This window comes from Gymnodraco acuticeps, unplaced genomic scaffold, assembly GCF_902827175.1.
Source record: "Gymnodraco acuticeps unplaced genomic scaffold, fGymAcu1.1, whole genome shotgun sequence".
NCBI lineage: Eukaryota > Metazoa > Chordata > Actinopteri > Perciformes > Bathydraconidae > Gymnodraco > Gymnodraco acuticeps.
In genome coordinates, this window is record NW_022990921.1 from 386,201 (window position 1) to 405,773 (window position 19,573).

Consider the following 19,573-nt stretch of genomic DNA (forward strand, 5'->3'; position numbering starts at 1 on the left):
TTTAACATAATTTATCATCGTTTTTATCCAATTTCATAGAAATATATAAAAGTAATCAAAGAAGTAAAATGTACCATATTATTATTTATTCATAGATATTAAAATACTATTATTTATTCTCCTTTATATTACATGTATAAGACTATTTTTGTTGTTGTAAATTCAACATTATTTATAGTATTTTTCATTTGTATTGTACAATGCCATGTCTTTTATGCTGCACCACAAACCATTCCCACATTGGGGTCAATAAAGTACTTCATATCTTATTTTATTTGTTGTTATGCAGTATTCAGTGTGTGTTGGTGTGCTTCGGCCTCCGTCCTGCAGGTGTCGCTGCTCTCTCTTTGCTGCTGCTTTATTTCCCCGCACAGAAGAAGAAGAACGAGAAGAAGAAGAAGCAGAGCAAACAAAGAGACTTCTGCAGATTTTCGGGAAAAATGAAAAATGTGTGAAATGCAAACAGAGGTGTGGTGAGGACTGCCTCTTCTTCTTCTGTGTTTGCAGCAGCAGCTTCATCATGGTGAGTCTTCATCCTCTTCTTCTTCTTCACGGACAGATGTTGCGCTGATGGAGGAGAATAACGGTGCAGCTGGACACCCCCCCCTTTTAATATCCTGCAGCATCAGAAACACACACATAAATAATGACACATGACTTAAAATATGCAGACAATTTGGGTTGCAAGACCGGCATGCAAGAAAAAAAGCTGCATTAACAGGAAAAAGCCGTGTCGGGAAATCATTGTTTTCCTGTTATTATGAACACACTGAAGTGAAACTCAGTCTGCCTGCTAGTATAGTCTGTGTGTTCATTACGTACTCTGCTTTATGTAACATTAGATGTAGGAAAAACAGATTTGTCCCCTTTTCCTTTATTTAGAAGCAGACATAAGGTTTATCAGTCAGGGACTTGTGAAAGGCGAAATGCAACAACTGTCATACTGACTTGTTATGACATGTAATCACATTACTAGTTACACTTGTAGGTCAGAGTAGATTCAAATGAGTCAACAAGTCAGCCTGTTGCACCCTGCAGCTTCACACGCATACATAATGACACATTAAAGGTGGGGTAGGTACGTTTGAGAAACCGGCTCGAGATACACTTTTTGTTATATTCCATGGAATGCTCTTAACATCCCGATAGCAATGAATATCGTAAGTGCTTTGACAAAAAATGTCATCTGTGGAAGCCGTGGCGCTGTAAAAAGCTCGACCAATCATCTGAGCCGGCCCGGCTAAAGTAACTGGATGGCCTACCTGCCTGTCAGCCTTCCATCTGTGCACACACTGATCTCGTGCCCTCATTGGTCATGTGCGCGTTCGTGTGTGTTGGAGGAGGGGCTCTGTAAGGAAGTGGCAGATTTCTTCCGGTTGTGTATTTTCTAGCGCACTCGAGCTGGTTTCTCCAAAGTTACCTACCCCACCTTTAAAAGATGCAAGAAAGTGAAAGGAGTTTGGTTTCATGTTGGAAAAACGAACTGACTCACATGCACGAAGGAAAAGAGCTGTAGGTCAGATTAGATCCAAACTAAGTCAAGTGGACTCTAACTAGTGCAAGTTATTGTTAAAATTGTTATATATTTCTCGATTCTCCAATAAAAACTGAATTTGATAATGTCAAAATGTGTAAAATATATTAGCAACTGCTTTTCATTCATATTGTATACACTTTAATTGTAATTTTGATATTTGCAAACTTTAATTTGTGTCGCATGTTTTGTTCGGATGGTGAAAATGTTTCTTCATTTGCGTTTTTGCACTTTTGTGTTTTTATATTTGCATCGTTTTTGAGACTGCAGTGCGTTTCTCCGAATGGAAATATTTCCGTCGTTGTTGCACGTTTTCACCTTTTGGCCTCCGTACATTTGGTGATATATAAAGACCCTTAAAGTTTTTACAAATCTCAAACCAGTTATTTGAAATAAAAACACCTGTAAAACCCGGTCTTTTCCATGAGACGTCTTCACCAAGGCAATGCGTGACATTTGCTTTGAATAATTCCCACAGAGAATGAACTGTTTCCTTGATGTTTATTTCTCTTGTTTGTTTGTTGTGTCTCAGTCGGAGGAAGCTGCAGGAGCAGAGCGAGGCCCGGAGGAGGAAGAGGAGGAAGGAGGAGGAGGAGGAGGAGGAGATGATGGTGAAGAGGGGAGGAGGAGGAGGAAGAAAATGTGCGATGAAGAACCCCAAAGGTCCTACATACTGCATCTGCCAGAAAGCTGACATCAACTGTTTCATGATGTAATAAACCTCACGTAATATATCTAACTTCAACTAACTATTCATTTCATTATTTATTAATCTGCAAATTGTTTTCTACATTATTCTATTAGTCATTTCGTATCAAATGTCAGGAAATAGCAAACATGATTAATTTCAGTTTCTCAAATTCCAAGATGTCCTACTCACTTTAATTTGATATAAAACAGTGAAAAGCAGGACATCTTATTCTCATTGACTATGATGAACAGTTAGTGATTTTGTTTGTATATTTGGTGACACATTCGTGCAGCTACGACTAAAATCAACAGTTAAAACGTACATGTCTGTGTTTGTCCGTCTGTCAGAGGGTGTGACTGCTGCTCTGAGTGGTTTCATGGGAATTGTGTTGGAGTCTCAGAAAAAGCAGCAAAATCCATCAGAGTGTGGTACTGCCCGTCCTGCAGAGGTCAGTGTAATATCTGTGAATACAGTCGTACAAACTCATGGTAGTCACAGGGATTTTAGTCTTTGGAGACCATTTACATGCACAGAAACCTTTATAACACACTACAGGAGAGGGACAAGCCCAAAAGAGCACAACAGGGCCTCTTTAAAACACATCATGAACAGCAAGGATATGTTTATAATACCATGAACACACACACACTGGCCGTTTCTCAATGTCGAGCTGCAGAGCCACTATTTAAAGTATACTACGCCATCGAGTGGCGCCGAAGGACTGTTTAAATGCATTCGGCGCCACTCGATGACGTAGTATACTTGAAATAATGGCTCTGCAGCAGGTTTACTCGACATTGAGAAATGGCCACTGTAGTTTGATTTGAGTGAATCCCACACACTGTCCTGCTGCTACTAATACACCAAATGTGGATTAACAGGCCACCGAAAATAGTCCCAAACAAATACTCATAAATGTGACTTGCATCACAGCAGCTCCATGTGTAACATCAACATACATCACACGTCACTTGTTAGACGCTTTTATCCAAAGCGACTTACATACTCAATACTGTGGACAAACACAGGAGCACTTTGGGGTGAAGTGTCTCAGGGACACAACGACATGCTGACTGCAGTGGGGTTTGAACCTATGACCCCCTGATCCGAACACCAACGCACTAGCCCACTGCGCCACACGCCTCCCTAAATATCAAGACACAATACATGACAAACAAACATTTAACATCACTGAGAGAAAACATGCTCAAAGACCCTTTGATCTGGGATTCAGTTCTGTATTTTTTACTGTGTTTGTTGTTTCCCCGGCAGACAAAGACTCCTCTCTGGAGATCAAATACCGTCCGAAGAAAACCAAAGAGAAGGAGAGTGAGGAGAAGCCTGAGGGAGACGGGAGCTCCACCCCTCAGACCAAGATTGACAGGAGGCGGGGCTCACAGGTAACCTAGCAACATAACTGACAAGGGGCCGGGGCTAACAGGTAACTAGGCAAAAGCAGTGATAGAAGGCGGGGCTTAAAAAGGTTTCACTGGAGGATTTTGTCTAATTTTTTAGGGAGTTGTTTAACTTTTTTGACATATCTGTTGACAATTCAAATGCTTTCGTCCCTTACTAACTGTAGTTGTTGTACATCTGATATTTTTTATATTTTTGTAGTATTTTGTAATAATACAGCTTTTAGCATTTACTGTTCAATTATTTTATTTGAGTATTTAACACATTTTATTTTATAGTTTTTTGATAATAGGTATTTATATCAATTATTATTTATTTTCTATATTAATATTTTATAAATATTTGTCTGATATTTGGCAGTTTTTCCATTATTATTGTAAAAAAAAATGGTATAAAAGCTTCTCTGATATTTCATTACATTCTTTGTCTGATATGTATTTTTTATAATTCATCAGATATTTTTTGCAATATTTTTACAACGTTTTTTGATAAAATGTTATATCCTTTACATTTTGCATTGTCTTCTTGTAACATCGTTTTTACCTTTGGTCAGATCAAGCGTTCAGCGCGGATGTGTGGGGAGTGTGAGGCCTGTCTGCGCACGGAGGACTGCGCTCAGTGTGACTTCTGCAAAGACATGAAGAAGTTTGGAGGTCCGAATAAAATCAGACAGAAGTGTCGCCTCCGGCAGTGTGAGGTCCGAGCCCGGGTGAGTCAGCTTTATAAGGAGAATAACTAAACACTATTATTATACTATTGTTAGAAAAATCTCACTCGTCAACGGCTTGAGCTTCAATCTCAGGATCCATGTACTTGTGATCCTCTCCAGAATGGAAGTAGTCATCACATACAGAGCATCAACTAGTTCCTGAACAGTGTCCTTCACATGCTGATATCCAAGAGAGGGAGTTACACAGTCACAAGATGGAGGAATAGAAAGCAGTATTCAATGTTTACTTCAGATTAGCTCCACGTCAGAAATGAGCATGCTTGTCATATGTCTATCTCCATAGAGGCTGAATCATCATGTTAATCACATAGCTATCATATGCCTCAAACAGTTTAGTGATGCCCCTTTCACACCAACGCGTTTTCAGCTCCGGCTCGGAGCTGGAGCTGAAAAGTACCGTTTTTTCCTGTTCACACCGCAGAGGCGCCGCCTCTTAGCTCCGGAATCCGGTTCACTTCCAGCTCCAAAAAATTGTCGGTCTAGAGGCAAGAGCTTCGGAGCTAAGATGCGGCGTCGCTTACGTCTCTCTTACGTCGAGGCGGGGGGCAGATTTGTCGTTGAAGTGGATGCTGAAGACCACAAAGAAGTCTTGCATTTCGCATGTGATGTTTGTAAAGTTCCAACTAAAGTCGTCCCTTGTAAAGTCGTCCGATGCCTTCCATTTCGTTTCGTAAGAGGATAACCAAAGCGAACAGCGCTTCAATACAATCGGCCATTGTTGTTGTTGTCGATGTGAGGGATTTCCGCGTGGTTTGGATTTTATGAAGCAGGCACGTAAACGGTGACGTCATGACGCAGCAGCGGCAGCTCTGGGCGGTGTGAACAGAGCGGGAGCAGAAAAGGGAAACCGGAGCTGAACCAGAAAAGCTCCCGCTCGGAGCTTGAAAGGGAAAAGCGCTGGTGTGAAAGCCGCATGAGACAACTCACGTGTTTCTTCAACATGTTTATTAGAAGCAGCATATAGTTGAGTTTGGCGACTAGGCTCGGGCATCTTCACTCCACAGATATACATAGCATGATGAGTGATGATTAAATAACTAACCCTCAAAACTGCGTGGAGATTAGATACTATCCCCCAAAACTGCGTAGCCGAGCCTGACACTGGTGATGTAAGACTGATAAGTAGAGGGCCTGGCGAGCTGCCACGTGGCCATTCCCCCTAAGCACAGCGGCTTTAAGGGGAATATACTACCTAGCGAGACTGCTATGTGTAGGCCCGGGAACGCCCAAAAAGCCATCCCCCTTAAGCACAGCGGCTTTAAGGGGAATATACTACCTAGCAGTGTTGTAGTCAAGTCACCAATTCACGAGACCAAGTCACTCTCGAGTCACCACTCTTCGAGTCCGAGTCCAAGTCCGAGTCACCAAGGGAGAGTCGTAGTCGAGTCCGAGTCCAAGTCCGAGTCACCCAAGGAGTGTCCTAGTCGAGTCCGAGTCATCATTACCTGTGTTCGAGTCCGAGTCCAAGTCCCTAAATACAGATCGCGTTCTCACTGGAATAAGTCCCTGGGGGTGAATTAGGCAAATTAAGCCGCTGACGTCACTTCTTCTTCTTCTTCTGCATTGGGTTTACTGGCAGGCCGCAAACAACTTCACGGCGTATACTGCCGCCCAAAATCCCCGGCCGGAAGTCCCCGGAGTTGGGGACTGGCTTCAGTCGAAGCTGCTGGGACTCCCAGCAGCTTCGACTGAAGCCTTCCGAGTAAATCGCCAGAACGCCAATCAGACATAGGAACCTTTTTCTCCCACGAAAGTACCTGCTCTCTAGCAGGGACGGAAAAGGGGGTAAAAAGGTTCTCATTAACATAAACGCAACATTTCGGAACTATATCGGAACTAAAGTGGGAAAAGTACTGCGGTGTGAACGCGCCTATTAACCTTTGCACAGGTGCAAAGGTTGGGTTTGCGTTCATCCAGGCAACCTCAAACGTGGGGGGGGGGGACTATGAACTGTAAACTAAAGTCATTGTACGGAGATCCTTTTTCAACAATTGCGGGACATTAAGCAGGTAAAACGCAGATCCCAGCTATTTCTACAGTAGCCTGCATCATGGAGCATTGGCAGGTTATTTTCATGCTGCTGTTAATCTGGAGAGTGCATCAACAGACTCTGCGGCCGGCGCATAGGATTATAAATCAGACAACGTGCATTAAAAACATTATAAACACATAATGAGACGTTATGCAGTGAGGAGGTTTCACCGGTGACAGGTGGCTCTGATAAGATTGTACCACTGCCTTCTCTGTACACAGGGGACCAGTGAGGTAAGCAGTCACCAGAATGAATGCATGACCCTATAGGTTACTGGATGATGTACACATGGCAAAACAAGGCGATGACGCGCAAATAGTTTGTTTCCCATGATTTGATGCGGACTGCGTCACACCAGCAATGAACCTCTCCAGAGTTTACTAGCGAGCGACCCGAGACCACCTCTTTTAGCGGAGCAGAGGTATCGGACTGCTTCCACACCAATCCAACGAACCGCATCAAGGGGTTAACGCTCCAGGGACCGATTCAATAGTACTAAACAAGCAGGCGTGAACGTGACCTAAGACTATGGTGCCTTAAGGTTTGGACAGAAAGGCTAGCGCTTGTTCCTTATAAATATAAAACATCTCTTTAGAGAGACTACCAGTGGAGACCATGATTGAAGGCAGTAATCAGTATTGAATGTATTACAAGTCTAATATGTAGTATAACGTAGAGCACTTTGAACATTTGGAAAGGCGCTAAATAAATAACATGAATTGTAATTATGGCTGTTCTGATGCGGGACAGCTTGTCTGGTGGCAGTGAAGCTTGCATCAGCACACTATCGAGAATGATACCGATAATTCTAGACGTGTGGAAGGGCTTCCAGTTCCTGTTCTGAAAGAGGTAGGCCTAGCTGTTGAAAAGGTTTTAACTGGGAAAGTCAACTACTAGGAAATGGTTAAAAGATGGACACCAAGGGGTGCTTGCAGGTGTTGTAGAGAATCCAGCATAAGCTTCTGACGAGGTGTCAAAGAAACGTGAGCTACTACGGCAACCAAATGCACATTTGAGTGTACAACTTTAAAATATATATGCCCGCAGAAGGCATCTGTGATGTCTGCTTTCCCTGCCATTTCATCTACAGAGCAAAGAAACGGGAAATACTCTTGACAGAATAATCGTGAGGAACTAACGGCTCAATAAAGAAACGTTGCCAGAATAATTCCTCCTAGCACTAGGCTAGAGGCCTGTCATGTTTTTAAATGTTTAAATAGCAGCACGTGTAATAGGGCTGCTCGATTATGGCAAAAATCATAATCTCGATTATTTGGGTCAATAATTGTTATTGCGATTATTAAATGCGATTGTTCATTGACTTTGAAAACATCCATTTATTGGAGAAAAAAAATGTGAACAGTATGTTTTTAACAGTTGATTACCCTGAACTTTAAGTAGAATTCAACAACAAAAAAAGTAATAATAATAAAATAATCGTTTTATTTCGATTACGTTGTTTTCGTAATCGTTGCAAGCCATAATCGTAATCGCGATTAAATACGATTAATTGAGCAGCCCTAACATGTAATACTCCTGGCTCCTTCAGTGCAAACTTCAGTCTTGAGTGCAGGTTTTAACAGACATGGGTCCTGGGAGCCAGCATAACCTGCTAAGAAACCTTGATTTAAGCCTGTGATAAGGTCATTTAACGAACATCTGTGATTAGAAAGAGCTTGGAAACGATTTGCAGCATGAACCCAGCAAGGGGGCAGAATATTGCAGGTAGAGCTTAATTCCTGTGAGGAAAAACTGTTCTTTGGTAGGTGATTAAATGTACATGGCCGCTTGGCAGAGAAGGATTCATGGTATACATAGAAGAGACACTGTAGGAGAGATCGAAGTCTAAAATGATGGTCAAAAATGTATCGAGCTTCCCTTCATATTCACGTAACGGAAATTGATTAATTTATTTACATATATATATATTTTTTTTAATTGATTTATAGTAGTATAAATAGGCTACTTTTAAACTTACAACTTCTGTATAATTGCCTCAAATATGACTTACTGCAGGCCAAATATTCCATAATAAACATTGCTTATGCAGAATTGTATTATATACCTGCTAAAATGCTATCCCTGAGGAATTGCTGCTGCAGGGGGCAGGAAGCTAGAACTCGTGGCTGGATCTGGGACTCCAATTCCCAGAATCCTTTGGGGTGACGTCTGCGGCACAACACGCGGAAGTAGAAACTTTTGTTTACATTGCAGGCAGAGGAAATCGAGTTGTTCAAGGGAATATATCGTGGAATTAAAGGCTTCAAGCGCTGATTAACTTCGAGAAGGTAGGACAGGGTGGCAGGTACTTGGGAATGCCAGAGTCAGCTTGCTCCTGCCTTTTGGTGTTTACATATCCGCCGACCGAGAGACAGTGCGACTCTTAGCTGACACACAAGAGAGGGGTTGTTACCGGAGCTGGCGTAGAACTCGGGACTTCCTCTGGCCCAAAGGATATTAAAAACTACTCCAGATGAGGACGGTGTTCCGGATTAACTGGTTTCCCGATCAACTGGGGTGATTTTCGATCGCTTCTTTTGTCGTTTACATACATATGTTGGTATATTTGGCTCGGTAGGAAGACTTTGATGCACATTCAGTACCAGTGTGTGAGGTTGTGGTTACGATGGAGATATCCGGACGCAAACAGCGGGGACTACAAAAAGAAAAAACGAGTTGACTGGGGATGTCTGTTCAAAACATTGCAAGCTCCAATAAATCATTTAAACCAGCTATTGTTGCCAGACGTATTACTGAATATCGTTCTTAATGTGATACCAAGTCCATCTGAGACCTATGTACACCTTCAGACAGCCTCCCAGTGAAGCGTACGTTGTTTACTCACAGTTTGAAAGCAGTGTGGAGAAGTCTTCAGCTGTGAACTGTAAACTGTGATCCTCTCAGGGAAAAATGGGATCCATCCGCCCAGGTTAAACTGTGTTACGACTTCTGTGGCTATCTACCAGCGATCATGTTTAATATGAAAGACTACACACACATGTATCCCTTATATTATAAAAACGGTATTCTGCAGCACTCATCCAGATAAGATGTGACTGTTAACTCGTTTTGAAAAGATAGCAGCAGAAATGTCATTGCTGCATGTGCAGGGATACTTAGACTTTAAAATGCTGGTCTCGGCAAACAATATTAGGAATCCTCTATTCAAACATAATATTCAGTGACTGTCCATCGACATGAAAATAACAAAACAGTTCATGCTGGACTCAAACCCGAGTCCCAACAGCAAACATTACTCGGGCCATGCATGCGCGTTACTGGTGCGCCACGGATCTACACAAAGTATTACACCACCACACTTTCATGTCTTGGATGAACCTTGTTAAAAAGTTCCAGAAAGATGCAACCCGACCATCATTTATAATATGAGCGAATGTATCTACACTTATAATTAGGGATGGGTATCGTTTGAAATTTATCGATTCCGATTCCGATTCCGGTTCTGCTTATCGATTCCGGTTCTTATCGATTCCCCGTTTCGATTCCAAAATTGTAAAAGAAAGAGGTCAAACGTTTAGATAACAAAAATATCTTTATTCTTTTCAGCTTTAACTGAAATTGTTACAAATAAAAAATATACATGCAATACAAATGTATTGCACAATAGCTGTGCTTTATTTTAACTGAGCTATGCCTGTGGCAAGCTATTAACACTGTGCCCAATTGTCTTTTTATTTTTTAGTGTAGTGGAGCCTCACTTCAGAGCGTTTACCGCGACCCATCTTTGGTGTTATGAAGTGACTGAGCTCGTGAACTGTCTACGGGAGGGCGGGGGGAGCCTCGCTGCGGGGCAACTGTGGACCTCTGTCGCCTGTCAGCGCAACTTACATGATGCCGTTTAAAAAAATTAAGGGCGGTGCCGGCCATCAGCGTACCGAGCCGGCCGTCAACGGCCCGCTGACGACCGGCCGTTCTGTGATTCTCCAGGTCCGCCCTGTATTCCACCGGGTCACCGGGTCACCGCGGTGCAGACGGACCCGCTGGAATACAGGGTCTACCGCGTTTAGGAACCGTTAAGCAGAACCGAAAAGGTGTATTTTGTACGGGTACCCGGTACCCGGCATTTTCTTATCGGTTCTCATCTGGAACCGAGTTTCGGTTCCCAACCCTACTTATAATATACATTAGGGATGCACGATAATTATCGGTCCGATATTAGGAATTATGACGTCATCCCGATAAACCCGATACCAGTATTAATAGCCCCGATAATATACAATATATTTTTTGGGTTAAAAAAAAGAAAAAATACTGCGGTGTGGGTGGATTGGGATGAGGGGCGCTTGTTTTTCACTCGGCTCCTCCCGTTTTGCCAGTACTGTGGTATTAGTGGTTTAGGAAGAGGGGAGTTCTTCACAAATCCAGCGCTCCCTAACTCATGCCTGGCTGTGACGTAAATGGTGTGCGGCCGTGAAGCCAGGACAGTAAACAAACATGTCGTCGGTGGTATGGACGTTGGAGCTATGTGCAACTCAAGGCATATGCTCGAACCGGAGCTGCCTGGACGCTGCCATCATGTTGCACACTATCCGTGCTGAGTGTGCTGACTTTTCGTACAATGTCCCACTGTCTGGCTTCCTGCATAAAGTCAAGTGCTCGGCGCAGTTGTGGCGAAATGTCGCTCCTCTGTTTTCATTTAAACAACTCCGTATATCCGTTAGCGCAGCTAGCTAGCACCGGATGCTAACAACAACAATGCACGTAAGGTCTCTCTCTCGCTCGCTCGGGCCACACATACACACACCCTCCCGGTCCTCCAGATGGCCAGTCGGTGCCTGCCGGTGAGCGTGGAAGTGTGGTCTGCCACAAGCGGGCAGCAGGAGCGGGGCTTTCAGCATCAGCTTGTAGATGGTATTTTAAACTCGATGCGCTCTGAAACTACGGGGCGGCCGAGGAAAAAAAATACACATGCGTTAATCGCGTTAAAATAATTAGTGGCGTAACATTTTTTTTTTATCGGTATCGGTCTTGAGAAGCAGGAAGTTATCGGTATCGGTATCGGTTTCAAAAAACAATATCGTGCATCCCTAATATACATATTATAGTAGGGATTTGCTTAGAAAGAGTATATAGGCTACTGACTGAGGTCTGTATCAAGCCTCATTAAGACCCACCGAGATCAGATATCCTAGTTTATCAGCCTGCGAGCCCACATTATGTTGTGATAACTGTTAATTGTACATATAAATGTGTTCCAGTGCACACATAAAGTTCCAATATGCAAATAAGGCCATGTGTGTCGTTACATTTGCCATGCAACATTATGCTATAATATAATATTTAGCCTCACAATATAGACATTTTTAAACGCTAACTTTCTAAATAGGCCCCCATTTCCTTTTGCTCTGTCTGCTAATGCAGTAGCTGATAGGATGTAGACCTGGACCAAAGCTGCTGCGCTAGAAACAGAATGCAATTTTATTTAAAAAAAAGGTTTATATTCTAGCAATACTGGCTGTCTTTTCTGTCTTGCGAGTTGCGACAGACTCATCAAAATAAAATACTTTACAGCATAGGCATCACGTCCTCTATGGTGTGCAAAGGGCTAATTTTACATATTGCAACTATAATAACAGTGGTCAAATTCATGTTCTAATATGCAATGCAAGCTTTGCTTCTGTATAGTACATAGACTTACTCATTAGTGTGACAGAAGGAAAGACAACAACAATGATAGTAATGATTCAGTATCAGCTTTATTTGGCATGTGTCCACACACAAGGAATATAGCCTTTTTCTGTCCTGTTGGGATCCAAACCACACAGCGATGGATGTTTTTATAAGGGATACATGTATGTGTAGTCTTTCATATTAAACATGATCGCTGGTAGATAGCACAGAAGTCGTAACACAGTTTAACCTGGGCGGATCCTATTTTTCCCTGAGAGGATCACAGTTTACAGTTCACAGCTGAAGACTTCTCCACGCTGCTTTCAAACTGTGAGTAAACAACGTACGCTTCACTTGGAGGCTGGCTGAAGGTGTACACAGGTCTCAGATGGACTTGGTATCACATTAAGAACGATATTCAGTAATAAGTCTGGCAACAATAGCTGGTTTAAATGATTTATTGGAGCTCGCAATGTTTTGAACAGACATCCCCAGTCAACTCGTTTTTCTTTCTGTAGTCCCCGCTGTTTGCGTCCGGATATCTCCATCGTAACCACAACCTCACACACTGGTACTGAATGTGCATCAAAGTCTTCCTACCGAGCCAAATATACCAAAAGATGTATGTAAACGACAGAAGAAGCGATCGAAAATCACCCCAGTTGATCGGGAAACCAGTTCATCCGGAACACCAGCAGGCAAGCAGCAGCGACGTAGAGGTAGCTGCAGCAATAGCAGCAGCAAGCAATGCATGGAGAGAGATCTGGCAGTGTCATGTTACCATGCTGTTACCATGCCACGGCAACCTCTCATTCCCCTGATTGGTGGAGAGTTGGCCATATAGGCGGAGCTCCTCGTCACTGACGTCAGACTATTTTCAAATCTGTATCAGTCTGTATCAGATCCGTTAAAGCCCCGTTTTTAGAGATTTTGGGTATGGAGGGAAAGAGAGAGGGTTGTGTTTTCTGACACTTGGTGAGTTCCCTGACACACCGGGGACACATTCATGTATAAAATACGTACAAAAGTGCATTTTGCATGATAGGTCCCCTTTAAGGAGACTCTGTTTGGTTGGTTGTAGAGTGGCAAGGGGCATTATGTATGAATGCAGCATAAGTGCTCGAGTTGACTGCCTGAACTAGCTCGCAGGCTTCGCCCCATTCCTGATGCTCTTCTAGCAGTGGTCCTCGCAGCTCATGCGCGTACTCCACTAAAACCCCCCCACTAATCGCGTCCAAATCGCGCACGTTCCGTGTTGTCCTGTAGCAGGCACCTCAATCAATCAATCAATCAATCAATGTTTATTTATATAGCCCAATATCACAAATGTTACATTTGTCTCAGTGGTCTTCACAGTGTGTACAGAATATCAGTATGACAATACGACACCCTCTGTCCTTAGACCCTCACATCGTACAAGGAAAAACTTCCGGAGAAAACCCACAGTTTAAAGGGAAAAATGGGAGAAACCTCAGGGGAGAGCAACAGAGGAGGGATCCCTCTCCCAGGACGGACAGACGTGCAATAGATGCCGTGTGTAAATTGAAAAGATAATACATTTACAACATAGTAATAAAATGTAGTAGTCCAAATGTTTGGAAATGCATGTGTGTATAATAGGAAGATGAATCCACGAGGATATCCATCTAGGACCTATGATCCAGGACCACAGCCACGACTCAAGATCCAGGGCTCGCGATCCAGGACACAGGACCGCAGGGTCATCCATGACTCCGGATCCCGGCGTATATAGACACCAAAAAGAAAGACATTTGGGGAAGCTGGGTTAATCGGAACATGAGAGTACACAGGTAGAGACAGAGAGAAGGAAGAAGTAAGATGTCCCCCGACAAACTAAGCATATCAGCAAAACTAGGGGCTGAATCTAATCAGCCCTAACTATAAGCTTTATCAAAAAGGAAGGTCTTAAAGCGCACTCTTAAAAACGGATAGGGTGTCTGCCGCCCGAACACAAACTGGAAGCTGATTCCGCAAATGTGGAGCTTGATAAGAAAAGGCTCTGGCTCCCATTGTACTTTTAGAGACTCTAGGAACAACCAACAACCCTGCATTCTTGGAACGCAATGCCCTAGTAGGACAGTAGGGTATAATGAGTTCTTTAAGGTAAGATGGCGCCTACCCATTAAGGGCTTTGTAGGCGAGAAGAAGAATTTTAAATTATATCCTGTGTTCTATAGGGAGCCAGTGTAAGGCAGCCAGAACAGGAGTAATGTGGTCCCTTTTCCTAACTCTGGTTAGTACACGAGCTGCAGCATTTTGAATCAGCTGAAGCGACTTGACTGACTTCTTGGTACACCCTGATAATAAGGAGTTACAATAATCCAGCCTTGAAGTAAAAAATGCATGGACTAGTTTCTCTGCATCGTTTTGAGGCAAGATATGCCTGATTTTTGCAATGTTACGTAGATGGAAGTAGGCGGTCCTTGAAATTGATTTGATGTGGGCGTTAAAGGATAAATCCTGATCAAATATAACACCAAGATTCCTTACAGTCTCACTGGAGGCCAAATTAATGCCATCCATAGTTAGTATATCTTTAGATAATTTGTTTCGTAGATTCTTCGGGCCAAGTACAATAACGCTTTGGTCATGTTTAACATCAAAAAATGTAAGGTCATCCATGTTTTTAAGTCCTTAAGGCAGTCTTGAATTTTATTTAGATGATTAATTTCATCAGGCTTGATTGATAAATATAGTTGAGTATCATCCGCATAACAATGAAAGTTTACAGAATGATTCCTTATAATATTGCCTAACGGAAGCATATATAATGTGAACAAAATAGGTCCGAGCACTGAGCCCTGTGGCACTCCATGGCTAACTTTGACTTTGGCTTGGAAGATTCATCGTTGACACATACAAACTGAGAGCGTTCAGATAGATAGGACCTAAACCAGCCTAAAGCAGTTCCCTGTATGCCAACTAAGTGCTCTAGTCTTTGCAATAAGATATCATGGTCGATAGTATCAAATGCAGCACTGAGATCGAGCAAAACAAGAATAGAGACACGTCCCTTGTAAGAGGCTATTAGAATGTCATTTGTGACTTTAACCAGAGCTGTCTCTGTGCTATGATGTGTTCTAAAGCCAGACTGAAAATCTTCAAATAAATCATTGTTTTTTAAGTAATCACACAACGGTTTTGCGACTGCTTTCTCAAGAATTTTTGAGAGGAACGGAAGATTAGAAATAGGTCTATAGTTGGCTAAAACCTCTGGATCGAGGTTGTGCTTTTTAAGAAGCGGTTTTATCACTGCTACTTTGAATGATTGTGGAACATAGCCTGATAATAAAGACATATTCATAATATTTATGTCGGGGAATTGATCTTCAATACTCCGAAAATAATCCCACCAGACTCCTTTGCCCCTCCAACAGAGGGATGTAGGGATGGGTACCGAGCCCCGGTATTAAACGGGCCCCGGTGCTGAATTATTAAAGACCGTGGTACCGTTAAGCTCCAACGTTAACGGTATTTTTATCGGTACTGGAGACATGTAAAAAATATATGTATTATTGCTACACAAACATTATATTTTAGTTTTAGTGTTGCCAACTCCGTTTCTAATATGCAAAAAGCGTGCAAAATGCGTCTTTAGTATTTTCGATCTTTCCAATCAAATGACGGCAAGACGCCCCCCTGGCGGAAACGCTGTCTTCTAGGTAATCATACATCCTGTCATGTACACAGCTACAGTTGGGATACCTTTGTTATCATGTGTACTCTCATATTGGAAGAGTACATTCAGTATTTTCCCAACAATTATTTACACTTCGGACAATGTTTACATTATATTTCATTTTACTTTAATTTCTTATGTTTATAGAATATTTTTCTATAAACTATTACATATTCTCCATTCTCAAATAAAGCATCTGTTAAAAAAAACTAAATTAAAATAAATAAAAAGTATTCTGATTCTGATTTTTTGAGTGTACCCAATAAATACCTTGGTTGCTGATTGGCTAATGGTTACACAAGACAAAACATCGTTATGACATCACAAAGTGGCCAAAATCCGATCAGCTCATTTTCAGACAGGTTTTTATAGAAATGGATCAGGACAAAAAGAGAGAGAATCTTTGTTCCTGTAACTTTCAGAGTCTCTTTCCACAGAGGGGACACATGTTGATGTAGAAGAGACATGAAGAAGAGGGGACACATGGTGATGTAGAAGAGACATGAAGAAGAGGGGACACATGTTGATGTAGAAGAGACATGAAGAAGAGGGGACACCTGTTGATATAGAAGAGACATGGAGAAGAGGGGACACATGTTGATGGAGAAGAGACATGGAGAAGAGGGGACACATGTTGATATAGAAGAGACATGGAGAAGAGGGGACACCTGTTGATGTAGAAGAGACATGGAGAAGAGAGGACACATGTTGATATAGAAGAGACATGGAGAAGAGGGGACACCTGTTGATGTAGAAGAGACATGGAGAAGAGGGGACACATGTTGATGTAGAAGAGACATGGAGAAGAGGGGACACATGTTGATGTAGAAGAGACATGGAGAAGAGGGGACACATGTTAATGTAGAAGAGACATGAAGAAGAGGGGACACATGTTGATGTAGAAGAGACATGGAGAAGAGGGGACACATGTTGATGTAGAAGAGACATGAAGAAGAGGGGACACATGTTGATGTAGAAGAGACATGAACAAGTGGATTTTTCATAATAGGTGACCTTTAAAAGATATATTCATTCCTATAATGTTGTCTTTGAGCAGAAGATGCTTCGAGTCAAAGACGAGGAGATGAAACGGAGCAGCAGGGGGCGGTGCCTAACGAGGAAAGGGGCGGGGCATTATACAGAGGAGGAGGAGGATGACGAGGAGGATGACGACGATGATGATGACGTGGCCTTCAGTGAGAGCGAGCTGGAGCTTTACGAGCAGTACAAAGCTGCCGGATACAGAGACCTGGTGAGTATGTGAGACTGAGCGTTTCTGACCAATCAGCTGCCAGAACACTTCCTGTGGTTTGACGCTTCTTCCTGTTGCAGATGTGGCACAGCGAGGATGAGGAGGAGGAGCAGTCGGAGTCTCTGAGGAAGAAGGCGGTGAAGGTGAAACACGTGAAGAGACAGGAGAAGAAGCCGGAGAAGAAGGTGGAGAAGAAGGTGGAGAAGAAGGTGGAGAAAAAGGTGGAGAAGAAGGTGGAGAAGAAGGTGGAGAAGAAGGTGGGGACGGCAATACAACATAGAATACATTTTCCCACATTGAATTGTTTTCCTCTTGCTGCAGAAATATGGTTTAAAATAGCCCACTGTTGGATTCAAAGTATTTAAAGGGCTTTATCGTCACATCCACATCCATGCAATGACAAGCTTAATTCACAGGCTCCTCCAACAATACATACATAAAACACAATAAAGATATATATATCAGCAGTAGAAGACTTAATACGCAGAACAGTGAATATATATACATATCAATAATGAAATCTTTATATGTTGAATATATTGAAACAGTATAAATAAAATAGTGCAAGAGATTGTTGCAAGACTATTTTACAGGTAATGCAGGAGAAGTTAACTATATTCAAGTGAAACAGAACAGTATGAGCTAAAAGTAGAATGTACATGTACTCGTCACCGGCTTGATCTTCAATCTCAGGATCCATGTATCTGTGATCCTCTCCAGAATGGAAGTAGTCATCACATACAGAGCATCAACTAGTTCCTGAACAGTGTCCTTCACATGCTGATATCCAAGAGAGGGAGTTACACAGTCACAAGATGGAGGAATAGAAAGCAGTATTCAATGTTTACTTCAGATTAGCTCCACGTCAGAAATGAGCATGCTTGATGTCTCTCTCCATAGAGGCTGAATCATCATGTTCATCACATAGCTATCATATGCCTCAAACAGTCCTGATGCTCTTCTAGGTAATCACACATCCTGTCATGTTCACAGCTACAGTTGGGATACCTTTGTTCTCAAGTTACTCTCATGTTGGAAGAGGACATTCAGTATTTTCCCAACATATAGTGAAATAAAAAGCTGTTGTTTTCCTATCCTCTGCTGTAGAAAACTGTCTCCGCTCCCAAAGAGGAGGTGAAGCCTCGCCGTCACAAAGCGAAGCAGCGCCACAAGGAGCGAGTGCGTCACAGCGAGCGAGGAGGAGAGGGCGGGGCTAAGGAAGTGGGCGGGGCCTTGCGTCAGTGTCTGGGACCAGGATGTGTCCAAGCAGCGAGGGCCAACTCCAAATACTGCACCGACGACTGCGGCATGAAGCTGGCCGCCAAGTGAGTCACGCATTTAATGCACACTACACCAAAATCATCAACATCATCGACAACAAGAGGAAACATTCTGCTCATTTCCAGGTTCATATTTATGCGTCTCTCTCCATGCTTTCATCCTTTGTGCCTGGAGCCATCAGGCAAGGGTCAACAATGTGACACACGTACTGCACACACTGTTTTCACACATACATGTAAATATATCTAATATGTATATAGGACCCAAATCTGTATATATGTTCATTTTAATTTAATTCATTTCTTATTCTAAAGTTACTTAACTGTATATAATTTAATTTGTATCTTTCATTTGATTAATCTCTAATCTGTGATCCTGTTTTTCATCCTTACCCTCTTGCTGTTCATACTGACTTTCCCCACAGGGATTAATAAAGCTTCCTCTGATCTTTAATGTTCACAAAGCTCTTTATTGTTCTCACACTGCCTGTGCTGCAGCACCTCTTTCACCCTCTGTCTGAAACCAGAGCCCAGCTCTCTGATTGGTTAGCTGGCCGGCTCTGTGTGATTGGTCAACCTCTTAGAGATGTCCCGCCCCTTAGCCTGTGAAGAATGACTGTTTCTTCGTTGCTTTCCCTCTGCCAGTCGTCTGTATGAGATCCTGCCTCAGAGGATCCAGCAGTGGCAGCAGAGGTCCCTGCATCGCCGAGGAGTAGGGGCCGGAGGTCAGCTGGAGCGAATCAGGAAGGAGCAGCATGGCGTCGAGTGCTCCGGCTGACAACCATGGAGAAACGTTTCCACGACTGGAAGGCATCATCGCCAACGCCAAGCAGCAGCAGGTCCTACAGCACGAGGAGGTGAGACAGATAGACACACACACACACACACACACACACACACCACCACACACACACACACACACACACACACACATACCATTATACATCAATTCAGGGACATTACATTGACTTACATGCATTTCCTGGAGACTTATCCTAACCTTAACCATAACCAACACATGCCTAACCCTAAACCTAACCCTAACCAAGTGTTCACCCTAAAATTAATGATTCCCCTCATGGGGACCTCCAATTTATCCCCATAAGGGAAGCCAGTCCCCACACGTGACTATGTAAACAGATGTAGGTCCCCACAAGTATAGTAATGCTAGACCACACACACACACACACACACACACACACACACAGACAGACACAGACAGACACAGACAGACAGACAGACAGACAGACACACAGACACACACACAGACACACATACACACATACACAGCACAGACAGACAGCATA

The 19,573-nt window shown here is 42.8% G+C and overlaps 1 protein-coding gene across 1 annotated transcript in view; it reads left to right on the forward strand.

Annotated features, from left to right (window-relative positions):
- Positions 1-382: 382 nt before the first annotated feature.
- Positions 383-19,573, forward strand: part of cxxc1a (CXXC finger protein 1a) — a 19,322-nt gene continuing 131 nt past the window's right edge. Inside the window, 12 exon segments of the mRNA XM_034234019.1 lie at positions 383-523; positions 2,067-2,148; positions 2,183-2,246; positions 2,573-2,673; positions 3,498-3,625; positions 4,195-4,350; positions 16,792-16,986; positions 17,067-17,243; positions 18,094-18,311; positions 18,912-19,032; positions 19,035-19,065; positions 19,068-19,123. Of these exon segments, the coding sequence (XP_034089910.1) occupies positions 521-523; positions 2,067-2,148; positions 2,183-2,246; positions 2,573-2,673; positions 3,498-3,625; positions 4,195-4,350; positions 16,792-16,986; positions 17,067-17,243; positions 18,094-18,311; positions 18,912-19,032; positions 19,035-19,065; positions 19,068-19,123 (1,332 nt within the window). The 5' untranslated portion in view covers positions 383-520.